Raw genomic sequence first — 12,768 nt, forward strand, 5'->3', positions numbered from 1 at the left:
AAAGCTGCTAATAAATATGTTGACCTGACTTGAGAGACTAATGTTAAGTGAGAGCATAAATTCGTCATTTTTCCTTTAAGTTCTCTTTCTTATGGATCTTACGGTGTTCTAGCATTACGTTCCTCCAGTCTTAATGTTTATATAGAGACATGTGATTCAGTTATTTGTATCTGCAACTCTAATTAAATTTGGGGGAAGCACTATGGACCACAGGAAGTAGCACTTTGGACAAGGACTGTCACTTGAAATGAGTCAGTTAATTATTTTTCATGATTTTGGTTAGCTTTAATTAATTTTTAGTGATTAATACGACAAATTTACAGTATCTGTATCAGTTCTAAAAACAGAAAAGCCTCTGCTCGAGTGTTTTATTAATAATGAGGCCTTTAGCGCGGTAACCGCATCTTTGGATTCTCTGAATTTAATAACATAGCCGTTTATACGCGAACCTATCCAGCCAGTCAATAGAGTAGCTAAAAGAAAACCAAAGTTGTCTAATATAGACAAGGGAAAGCTAGGTATGGCTAGTGAAAACGTCTGAGTTTAGGCGTAAAACTAAAACATTAATAACGAGTAGAGTCTGCTTGAGTATGGGATTAGGAACCGTTAAAGAAATTTAAAAAAAACATGATAATATCCGGTGCGAAGATAGGTTAGCGATCTGAACCATGTGTCACAATGGTAAACAAATACTGGTGTAGACAACGTATATGCTTGAGGCGTATGGGGCGCGCTGCAGACTGACTTGAGAACAAAACTTACAGAAAGGCCGAGTGGCAGCGCTTACAGTAAACAGAGGCTGAAATAAAGTAAAATGCCGAACAGACCAATGAAAAATAATAGGATGAAATAATAATATTCTTAAAATAACTAGTGGTAACAGAGAAATGAACTATTACTGTGAATTGCCAACTATTAAAGTGAATTGAAATAGTCTAAATGAATAGGAAGTGGGGGTTGAGAGGGTAACGGATAAGAGATGGTAACATTTGGAAGGTGAATGGGGGGAAAATTGTTAAAAAAGAAAGGCTTAAAATTTTTGAGTTAATGGATAAATCGAACACAAAGCCACGATGTTAGGACACAACGGCATCAAAAGTAAGGAGCAGACCGAAGAATTACGAAGAAAGGAGAAACCTAGCTAAATTTTGAGAAAGCTGACGTCATCCAATGATAAAACAGCTGGTTTTTAGTGATGAGTTAAAAATCAAATCTTAAGTTTTTCCACAGCTTGGAAAATTTGGTTATCTGGAACTCTTCCAATTTTTCCCCTTCAGGTACTATATGTAGGATCAGAGAGTCGATAGTCGGTTCACAGTGGTCATTAGCCGTAAGATATTCAGCAAAAGAAGAGTTTTTCACAGCGTCGTTTTCAGTGAGAAGGTAGCTTCTGAAGAAACCATGTTTTAAACTGGCGACCTGTTTGTCCAATCTATGCTAGCTCGAGGACAATGAGTCAAGTGAGTCTACAGAATCCTGAGTTGGAAAAGAAATCCTTGACTAGTAGTGTACAGTGAATGGGTTGATACTGCATTCGATCGCAGGTAGGAAAGGAGAGTTTAACACCTTTGAGGTTGGCGATTCCATAAGATTTGTCGCTGACAAAAGGTTCGGTGATGTAGATACACTTGGAAGGAGTCTCCGAGTACCAGTTATGCTTTTCATAGTCATTGACTTCAAATGAAATTTGTTATCTGCTAAAATGGAACTGTAATCACTGGATTGCGCGATGTACTTCAAGGTAACTAATTGGCGCTGTAAATAATTTGGACTTAAGACGACATTGAGTGCACGATCAATCACAGATCAGAGAAAACTATGTCTATGGTTAGTGGGATTTATGGTGGCCTCGCTTGTTGCACGTTGCGGAAGACGTTATACACGATGTGCCTCTCTACCAACCTGCAGTTTAAATCAAGCAGAAGCAAGACTAACAAACAAATTTTCTGCAATACTTTCATGTTAGCTTTGTCAAAATGTAGGTAGTTTTCTTTCTTCTTAGAAATTCTTGGGCTTGCTCCTCACTTCTGCTGCCTTTGTCTCCTATCACTATGGCTTCCTATTCGATTGTCCCATTAGCCGTTTTCCCCTCCCCTCTCTCCCTATGTTTACTGTCTCCAGAACTTTCCACTGGAACCCCCCCCCCCCCCACACACACACACACACTCCCACCACACTCTCTCTAGTCACTTAGTCTGCCATTTCGATTCATATTAACAGTTGGCAGTTCACTGTAATAATTAGTTTTAGATGTTACCACTAATTCGCCCACTTTGAAATTTTCAAGAGAATTTTTATTTCTTCCCATTATGTTTGATTGGCCCTGTTCAGCATTTACTTTATTTCTATCCCTGTTTAGTATTTTTGCCGCCACTCAGCGCTTGTACTAACTTTCGTTCCCACGCCAGTCTATTGTGTGCACAATCAATTCAGCATGGACGTTGTCTAGAGGAGTACTTATTTACCGCTGTGATACGTGGTTCCGATCTTTAACCCATATTTGCACCGCATATTGCTATGGTTTGCTGAGTTCCTTTTTTTTTGGCCCATAATCCTGCGCTCACGCAGATTTAAATTGTTCCCAACTTTGTAATTTTACAACTTGACTTAGAGGTTTATACTTGCCATATCAGGCTTTGTCCATATTAGACAATTTTTCTTTTTTTTTTTTTGCTTTAATGCTGTGGCTTTCAAGTTTGACTAATACAGTCTACGCTGCCCAAGGCAAGTGAATATTTTTACTTCTCACCTTTAGCTTAGCTATCCTATTGATAAGTGCAAGACAGTTTCACGAATAAACTGTAACGTAACAACATTCATACTGCTAGTTCCAGAGAATCTGGAGATGCGCCAACTGTGCCATATGCGTCATTATTAATAAAACATTTGCAACACAGACTATTTCCGTTTTTGGAACACTGAACCCTTGTTGCTGGTTCAGGCCAAAATGGAGTGGAGTAATGTTATTTGTTAGCATTAGAAATATACAGCACTTGTAACTTAACGAAGTTCATGTAGACTACAGATGCAGATGCTCTGATTTTCTCCACCTCTTCATCAATACTGTGGAAATATTCTGGGTCATATTTAGCAAATTATTATTTCTTATATAGAACATACTATTTTCAGAAATTTTAGTATGTAATTCCACAACAGTGACATCATCTAACGGTTTTCTGAAATGATAGTTGGATCAGAAACACGAAAGTCCATTAAAATTTTGCTGTGGACTAAATAGACTTCACAACATTACTTCATTCATGACATTGTAATTTTTGTAGGTGTTACGGCAATGGTCAATATTTGTGGATGTTAACAACAATTACAAAGTAATTACTCATATTCAAACATACAGTGAAGTATAGGAAAAGCAGTTAAGTTTAAATTACGAGTATAAAGATTCAGCACATTTCTACTCAGGAACGACGATCTTATTAAACTTCGTTTATTGTGAATAGCAGGATGCTCGAGTCAAGCATTCAAATCAAGCTACTTTTGGGGCTTTTACTTATTATCAATGAAAACAGCAATGGGGCTAAAAACATAACAAGTATCTAAGCAAACAATTTATTACTCATTACACTCATCACATTATGTGTTCAACATATCTTGACAATTTTCACTTATATTGTTTCATAACATTGTATGTTCATATTTTCCTTTCCCATCGATCCATTTATCTCACCTCAGTACAGCTGTAGCTGTTCTAACAAATAGTTCGAATTACACTCTACCACCTTCCTTTGCATAAAGTACCTGTGGAACTCATGTAGTTGATTTATCAGATTGCTGACAGACGTACCCATCTACATTTTGCGACTTCCCATGTCTCAATAACTGTACATCTTAATTTTTCATCATAAATGAAAAAATGTCTGTGGTAAGAGATAATGAGACAATACAGACAACTACTGTCCCTAATCCAATTAATGGCCCATTACATGATCAGTTATAGTAATAGAATTGTAATTTTTTATGTTATATAAGGATTTTTATGCTATTCTCTGTAAACCTGTTAAAGTAATAAACTGCCTAATGCAGAAAAATTCTAACCAGTATCTATACAACTTAAATAAAGCTACATTGTTCAGAAAATACTGAAATGCTGACATTTGGGATTCTATAACCACTAACGTTATTTTAGGAATTCAAGAGATAAAGTAAATCAATGCTGCAATGAACATTCTTCTCGTTCATACAACCTAAGATATTAATTTGTAGTTTTGAATAGTAAATTTCAGATGGAAATAAATAATTAGGATTAGCAGAAAATATTAGATCTTTACTGGACTATATTACATATTATCAAAATATCAAGTATATGATATACTAAGGTGGTACATGAGTATAATATTTTACAAACAAAGTAGCTATATTTTTTTAATGAGGAAGGAAAAGGACATAGAGGCAATTCTTACTCCTTTCAACGAACTCTTTATACCATATACACATTTAATTTACATTTCATCATAAATTAGTACATTATCTGATTCCTTTACCACTTAGTAGTCAAAATGAATTACATTAATTCACAGGATGCAAGTTTTGGAGTCACTTAGCAACAGATACAGAATGTATCTGCGTTAGACAGCTTAAAAAACGTACATGTGTTAGATGATGCGTATTGTAAGGCATGAAAACAAAGAAACACCATGATTATATTCTCAAACACTGGAGGAGGATCCCATAAAATCAGACTTCGATGCTCTGAGTGAAACAACATAGACAGTTTAGAAGAAAACTCCAGTTACAGAAATGATAATTCTTGCAAAGTGTGGATATTAATGATTTAATTTTTACTTATCGTATCTCTTTATTTGGATAGATCAGTGTTGATAAAAATCACAAGGCAGAATGTAATGCCAGTAAGACTTAAGATACCACGGTTTTGGTCAGAATGTCCATATATATTCCCACAACATGCCTGTAGATAGAAACATGTGATATGACAACATAACCTCAGTGAGGAAATAAGTGATCTGTGGTAAAATGAAATTGTCTCTGGAAGAACCCGTAAGAAAAAAAGGAGGTTACTTTCAACACCATGCATCTCTATGGGACAAAATATAAAACATGTTCAGTGTGTTAAATGAGCATGGAAGCAATGTACACAAGCTTTATGGGTCATCATATTCCAGACATTTGGCAGATTATGGTTCATGCTGCTTTATAACATAGTATGGCTCTGATGCCAGCAGAATGGTAACTGTAAATTGGAATGTTTTGATTACACTGATAAACCACCAAAATAGTGAACTTTCTTCTGTTTTGCCTTTTATGCTGTTATTTTTCTGTGAATTTAAACATTTTTTTAAATTAATAACTATACAAGATGTAGCTCCTAAGAACCATCAGGTGCATTTTCTCTGGTGTTTCAGAAGATATTTTCAGTTTTGTTTTTGCAATGTTTAATTGGAGTCAGCCCAAACAAATATTAGCCATCAGATCTTTTGTACGATGCTCAGTGTCAGTTGAGTGTGTTGGTTCGTTTCCCATTACAAACAAAATTATTTTTGAAGTGGAATTCAATGTACCCTTTCGACAGAGTTGTCCCAAAATTAGTCTTATCCGATATTCCTTTCATTGATGTGTGTTAACAGGCACAGTGAAACATGAAGAAAAACTATTACTATAGCAGAGACAGCAGTATCCTTGCTGACACTGACTGCTACCACCATGAAGCATCGCTGCTCAATCTCTGCTGGGGTGCCTACTATTCTTCATGTTTTACTGTCCATCTTAATACACATTGGTAAAGCAAATATTGTACATGACTAATCTCGGACAGGCCCATCAAGTGGCATGAAAATTACGATTTAAAAATCATTTCGTATGTATCATGAAACAAGCTGACGCTTTCTGTTGACAGTGGGCGTTGTATGTGAGACATGATCAACACGATTTGTTTTGTGCTGATTCCTGCTACACGTTCCAAAAACTAAATTGCAAACATCTTCCGAAACACCAGAGAAATTACGTCTCAGGACTCCTAGGCGACAAAACCACAGGAGGAGCACATAGTTTCGTGACATTTGTTGTTCTCTGACAAATATATAATTGTCATGCAGCATCCTACTTTCTATTGCCATATCTTAATGTTTTGTAAACTTTACAGTGTGGTAGGCTGATATGTAACAAACCTACTTTGATTGTAAGGCTATTGGACCTATATGATTAATATGCAATTTATTCTTATGCCATTTTATGGTATTCAGAATTACTTAATTTCACATCACGATTTCCTTTTTTTTTCAGTATTACACACCAGCCAATCAGATAAACTACCTTGACGATGAAGAATATCATACCAACACACATACTCAAGTCTGATGATACTTGCTAAATCGAGTAGCAGATGATCATCTCTCATTGCCTCGACAAGCTCCATACAGTGTGGAACTGTGTTCGATTCAACAAACAAACTTCAGTGCACCTGAGGTACTTCAAGTACAAGCAATGTACAATGGGAATTAGTTTTCCACAGATTTTAAAATAAAATTTAGTGTTTTTGATTGCTTGTTAACTATATTGTGCCCTTTTTGTGGGTACATAATGGAATGTTCTCAAGATAGTGATTTATGGTGCAAAATTAATACTTTGTGATTCTGACAGCATCTAATAGTAATTTATGAGCTGCCACAATATGGATCTCTATGAAAATGGGAAGAAAACTGCATTAACGTACAACTGAAATCATATGGCGCCAGACTGCTCTCAAGCAACAAAGCAATAAATTTCATTTCGTTTATCATATTCCCACTGTGACTTCTTTTGATAATATACAAGTATCATAGTGTATGAATTTACAAAAAAAAAGCAGTGTTACCAATGTTAGTGTTTTTGTCTGCATTAACATACTGTAAATCTCTGCCAGTGACTTAATAAAAATAAGCATATCTTTTAATTCTTGGAGGATTGATATAGTAAGTGAAGTTTAATATTATTATGAAACTCTGTATGTTATTTTATTGTTGTCGTTGTTACACTTAAGTTTTTATTGATAGTCGAATTCATAAAATGCATTTCTAAAAAAATTATATATGTGATCAGTGTTACTTATCTCCATACTTCATATTTTATAAATAATATCTACATTATGGATAGGACTGAAAGTGATATATAGCTCACAAAACTAAACGAGTATTGGAAAATCTATGTTAATGAAATAATTGTAATAATGTTTTCCAACTGAGTCTGAACACTGGCTGTTGTCTTTCCTCTCTTGAGATGTAGCACAAAAACTGTGTGAGTCCTTCTTCCTCTGAGGAATGTGCTGCAGTGCTAACATATACATGAGTTTTTGTGTAGATGAGTAAAACATCGTTTGAAGTGCGCTCCTCTAATAAATCCATCTATGATTTTAATTGCAATGCAATGTTCTTTGAAGTTTGTTAGTCTGTTTATAGGTTGAAACTAGCTGTCTTGGATAATGAAGAATATGTAAATCAGGTAATAGAAAAATGTAGAATTATTTTGGTTTCCAGCAACAAAATTCTTCAGCATTGGTTTACTTAGGAATTTTTATTGACTGGGAAGAAGATCCAGCCTTGAACTTCTCTTTCTTACTTAACTGTTGTGCAGGAGTATACTGACAGCCTTTAACAAATGACGCTCTTACACTTACACAGTTGACTTGTATGTCAGACAAAGTATTGAACAGCAGCTCCAAACAAGGAATTGACTTCTACAGTTCAGTAAATGATATCATAGATTATTTTGAAACAGAAATTATAGGTACACAGAAGCAAAAATTGAGATTCAACAGAATGATCCAAAAATAATTGAGAAATTTGTACTAGTGTCTTCTTAACATACATTATAAAATTAATTCATGTGTAAATAGTATTGTCCTTTAATACAAGGAGGATATTAACATTAACTTGCAAGGCCTCACTCAACACTGACTTTGGAGTTTGAATTAACATAATGGTGGACTCTTTAACCTATATTTTGACATTAAGGTAAATTGATTCTCCTGAAAAGCTAAGTAACAATTAAAACTCATCATTGTGTGTTCAAACCACTTTATCCCTGTTTCCTTGTGCCTAATTATGTGTTGTTTGCTTTTAATCATGCAATTATTTCTAAGGAAAATAGTAAACAATAAAATGAAGAGTTCTTATTTCGATTTATAGTAAGTACTTCATATTTAAGTCTCTAAGATTCTTTACTCTTTCTAGGTACCACTATTTTATTAACTTAAGATTTGTGTGCTTTGCTATCATTTGCAAAACATAGATTACCAGTGTTTATTTAACTGTTGTAATCTCCAAATAATCTTAAAGCAGCTTTCTGAAAAACATGTAGGCCAAATCGGCACACTGTCATATGAAGAGAAAATTTTACTTTTGTGCTATTTGAAAACCGAGGTACATAATCTAACTCTCAACTGCTAAGACTTGATATAAGAATGGAAGTTCATTAGTGTCTGAGGTCATGATTCCTTAAAAGAATGATTTTTAACACTTTTGATGTATATTGTAACTTCTGAATTTGTCTCAAACAAGGGTTTTTGCATGTTAAACGTTATTTTGTACTAAATGTGACTAGATGTAAGCAAACTATTGATGTCAAATTGCAATTTAAGGAATTGACTGCAATTCATACGAAATTTATAATTGTTGTATGTCAATCAACTGAGGTGCATGCTATGTTATGACCTTAAATATATTTACAGTACTCCAGATAATAAAGAGATTATGGTTATTGAATAAAACTATATATTGTCATTATTCACTACAGCATGAGATAGTATGTGTATATGCTGTTAATAGATCTATCATAAGTCATAAGTTTTATAGTACTTGACAGAATTCTATATTTTTCTGTTCCCCACCCTGATATATTCTTTGCTCTCTGGAAACTTGTCAGCGAGAGTGGAAAGTTTCATCACTGCACTGCATAAATATAACTTGGTGGTATATGTGCAGACTAAATCATTTGAAAATATATTTACCTTTTCCTGTTTTGTGGAACGGCTGTGCAGTGCACAGGGGAAATAATAACTTAATAGACACAGAGACTGATAAAAGATATTTCTCACATAAGAGTCATTGGACGAGATGAAAATTAGGAGTGGGCCAAGTATTTAGTTTTGAAGTATGTTAACACACACACACACACACACACACACACACACACACACACACACACACACACACACACACACACATGCACTTACACACAATAATGTTGATGCTGTTACATGTTTCTCTAAGAACCACTCAAACTTTTTAAATCTGGATTTAATGTCTCATTATTTTGAGAGACATGTCAATCTGAAAGTTTACTTTTATCATCACTTATAGTTTAATCTATAATGCAAACGACATGGTCCTATTTACACATTATGTACATAATAGGTTTTCATTAAGCAACCAAAGACACTATCTTCAATTAGTAATAGAATACTTCATGTCACAACATTTTTTTACTTAGTTGTTTAAAATTCTAATAACATGTTTGCATTAATGCTAATTTTTAAAAGGTTAGTGATGATGATTATAGAAAGAAGAATTCAGTAGTTACATCCAGGTTCTGTGTTATGCGTGACAGAGTAGTAAAAGGGAAAGGAAAATGAACTCATGAAAAATATCAGTTTTCTTCATTTTACCAACTGACTGACACTAACAATATGAACAAGATATTGCGATTAACTGCAGAAACCAAAGCCTTGTAGTATTTGCAATCATTTAGAAAGAGGATTGTCTTGTGATGACTAAATACTGAAAATATCTCAAAAGAGAAGAACGTATTCATTTCATTAACATACATCTTCTTATAATATGTGGCATATAAATTTCAAAACGTTGTGTACAAATGAGAGAAAGATCAGAAGAAAGAAAATGAAGAGGACAATTAATTGAGATTGAAATGTTAAAGATTATTTCATGATATTACAGAACAGACAACGAAGAGTCCAATCTGCAGACACTGAGTTCATATGAATAAAATAGCAGCATGTTAGATGTGGACAACAGAAAAATACCTCCAGTAATTGTGAAAGAAGAAAGGAAAACATAACATTATTAATACATAACTAAAGGTACCGAAATTCATGCTGCACACGTATCTGCTTTGTAAATAGCATGTACCTGAAATGTAGTACAGGTATCTGCTTCGTAAATAGAATGACATTAAAATTATTCCACTATTCACATACGTGTCCATTGCTTCTGTGGAATAGAATATGTCTGAAAGATCCTCGAAGTGCTATTTACTTTAAAATTTGAGGCACCTGGTACAAACTATGGACCACAATACAAAAATAAATGGACATCTGTTATAACAATTAATTTCGCAGTAATTTAATCATTGCTGTTAAAGACCAAAGTACCAGGACTAGAGAACCGGTTTAAATGGTTCATTTTCTGTGGCACCCCTAGTTTCCAAAAAGATTGTTGATATCTTCATTCTCTACTCCATTATGTTTAACAAAATGAAGCAAACGTTCGATCGAGTGTTTTGATCTACTGCGTGTGGTAAAACTGTGTGCTACTACTATTCACCATCCTAACAATTGCCCTTCAGACAGCGCCTCTAATAGAACTGTAGAGAATACCGCTAAATACGTTACCTTCCGCAACATCTTTGCTTAACAAACATGTAGGCCAAATCGGCACACTGTCATATGAAGAGAAAATTTTACTTTTGTGCTATTTGAAAACCGAGGTACATAATCTAACTCTCAACTTCTACAGACATTTGCAAAGTGGGAATAAGTAAGTGAAGCGTAGGCTTAGGCCCAGCAGAACAAAAATGTTGCGAACCTGTTCGTCTACTAATTATTATGGATAGGGGTCAGTAGCTCTGTTTTCAAAGGTACGGCTATTCGTAAAGAACACTCACAGATTTTTCGTGTTACAAATGTACAGCGAAAATTTTTCTCGCCATCACACACACTATTTTGTATACGCCTACTGTTCTGCGATATGGACACTGTGAGAGAAATAAAACAGGTCTTTGGCCTTGAATACTGCCGCTGACTTCAGAGAGCCAAAAACGAAGGGAGCACAAATTAATAAAATAGTGCTTCAGATCCTTGTCTCTGGAATTTCTTGTTCAAATTTCTTTATACAGACTGTCACTTCATATTAATGCGTGTTTCTGCTACATTCGTGATCAGTGTAGACTTAAAAAAGACCTCAACAATCACGATTTTTTCCAGAAATTCAAAATATATTTTGTGTTGTTAAAGTCTTTTCAAGTTAACTAATTTGCGCTCTAAGGAATTGGGCTGAAAGGGACAATGAGTGCCATATCAGTCCTAGATGACGAAAATGCCTAGCAGGATGACAAAAGATCTAGTTGTTAGACAACTGTATACTAAGTACAGTTTAATGGAGATACGTGGCAGAGTATGCAAACTGTCACTAAATTAATAAATGAAGCAGGCAATTAAGAAAGTGAAAAAATTAAGAATGGGATTAAGCCACCAAACAGAACTTAATCAATCCTTAATAATCCTGATATATTAGAACAATGTGTTGGATTGGGTCTCGAACTGGGAACATATGCACTTTGTGGGTAAGTACTCTACCGTCTGAACTATCCAAGCACGACTCGTCCTCACAGATTTCCTTCCGCCACTACTTCATCTCCTACCTTCCAAGCTTCAAAGAAGTTCTTCTGCATACCTTGCCAGCCGACCACTCGTGGAAGAAAGGATGTTGCAAAGACATGTTTAGCCACAGCGCGAGGGATTGTTTCTTTAATGAAAGTATACTTTGCAGCAGAGTTGTGCTGACTTGAAACTTCTTCGCAGACTAATAGTGTGTCCCAGAGTGGCAACTGAATGACAAACCAGATGAGAGTCCGAGTCTGGCATACCATTTTAATCTGAAAGGAAGTTTCAAGGCAGAGTAAACTTTTCTGTATAGTGCACTTTCATTGTGGAATCCTTAAGATAGACTGACATAAGAAGGAAGGCCCAAGTGGAAACGAAAGAATATGAGAACTATTTGGTTTATTTAATAACAAAATAAAGATGAAAGTGGTAGAAAATTACGATTGGTGCTATAGAACCTTGACGAGTTATGAAATCAGAGAGAGCTGTGTCTGATACAAACGAATCGGAGTTGTAGCTGAGAAACATTGATCACAGTTAGAGCGCTATCATGGTCTGCCTAGCAAATATCTATCAGCGAATATGGAAGCAAGACGTTGACATGCTTAGCTTTAAAGCAATTAGTAAGTGACCTGGCAGATGGCCAATTGATAACTCGTAAGTAAGATCGTTAGAAAATTCTTATCAAATGCCATAACGCAAGCAGATGGTCAAAATTATCAAAGCCGAATGTAAAGTGTTGCAGTTAGTGCCTAACATACAGGATGAACAAAAGGAATGGAAAGTTTTTTTAAAACCACTAGTACTGATTACGGAGTGGAGGTACTGACATTGAGTGACATCTGGCGGACAGCTCAGACAACACAGTTTCTATTGCTGTGGATTATAGGACCACAGAGGGTCGCGTATTTTCAGTCAAGTAGTTCTTCTGTTGATGTTGGAAACAATGATTCTGTGACCATTGTTCAATGATTTTCCATCGAAATTTTAATGTCGAACGTCGAGGTGCAGTTCGACATCGAAACACCCTACACATATAGATTGAGACATTTAGGAATGCGGATGTTTAATAAATGAAACACAGTCTTCTCCATTCCGTCTGAGTTTCGGAAATAGTGTGAGAAAAGCTATTCCAAAGCGATGGGCTAGAATACAGGCCACAGTGTCGTCTATGTCAAATGTTCAAATGTGTGTGAATTCGT

General features: G+C 35.1%; 1 protein-coding gene across 1 annotated transcript in view; it reads left to right on the forward strand.

The window, feature by feature from the left end:
- LOC126188270 (glutamate receptor 1-like) overlaps positions 1-8,691 on the forward strand; it is a 1,232,223-nt gene extending 1,223,532 nt beyond the window's left edge. The window contains exon 19 of the mRNA XM_049929849.1: positions 6,256-8,691. Within this exon, the coding sequence (XP_049785806.1) occupies positions 6,256-6,330 (75 nt within the window). The 3' untranslated portion in view covers positions 6,331-8,691. The remainder of the gene's footprint in view (positions 1-6,255) is intronic.
- Positions 8,692-12,768: the final 4,077 nt, after the last annotated feature.

The sequence above is a fragment of the Schistocerca cancellata genome, chromosome 5 (genome assembly GCF_023864275.1).
Source record: "Schistocerca cancellata isolate TAMUIC-IGC-003103 chromosome 5, iqSchCanc2.1, whole genome shotgun sequence".
Classification (NCBI taxonomy): Eukaryota; Metazoa; Arthropoda; class Insecta; order Orthoptera; family Acrididae; genus Schistocerca; species Schistocerca cancellata.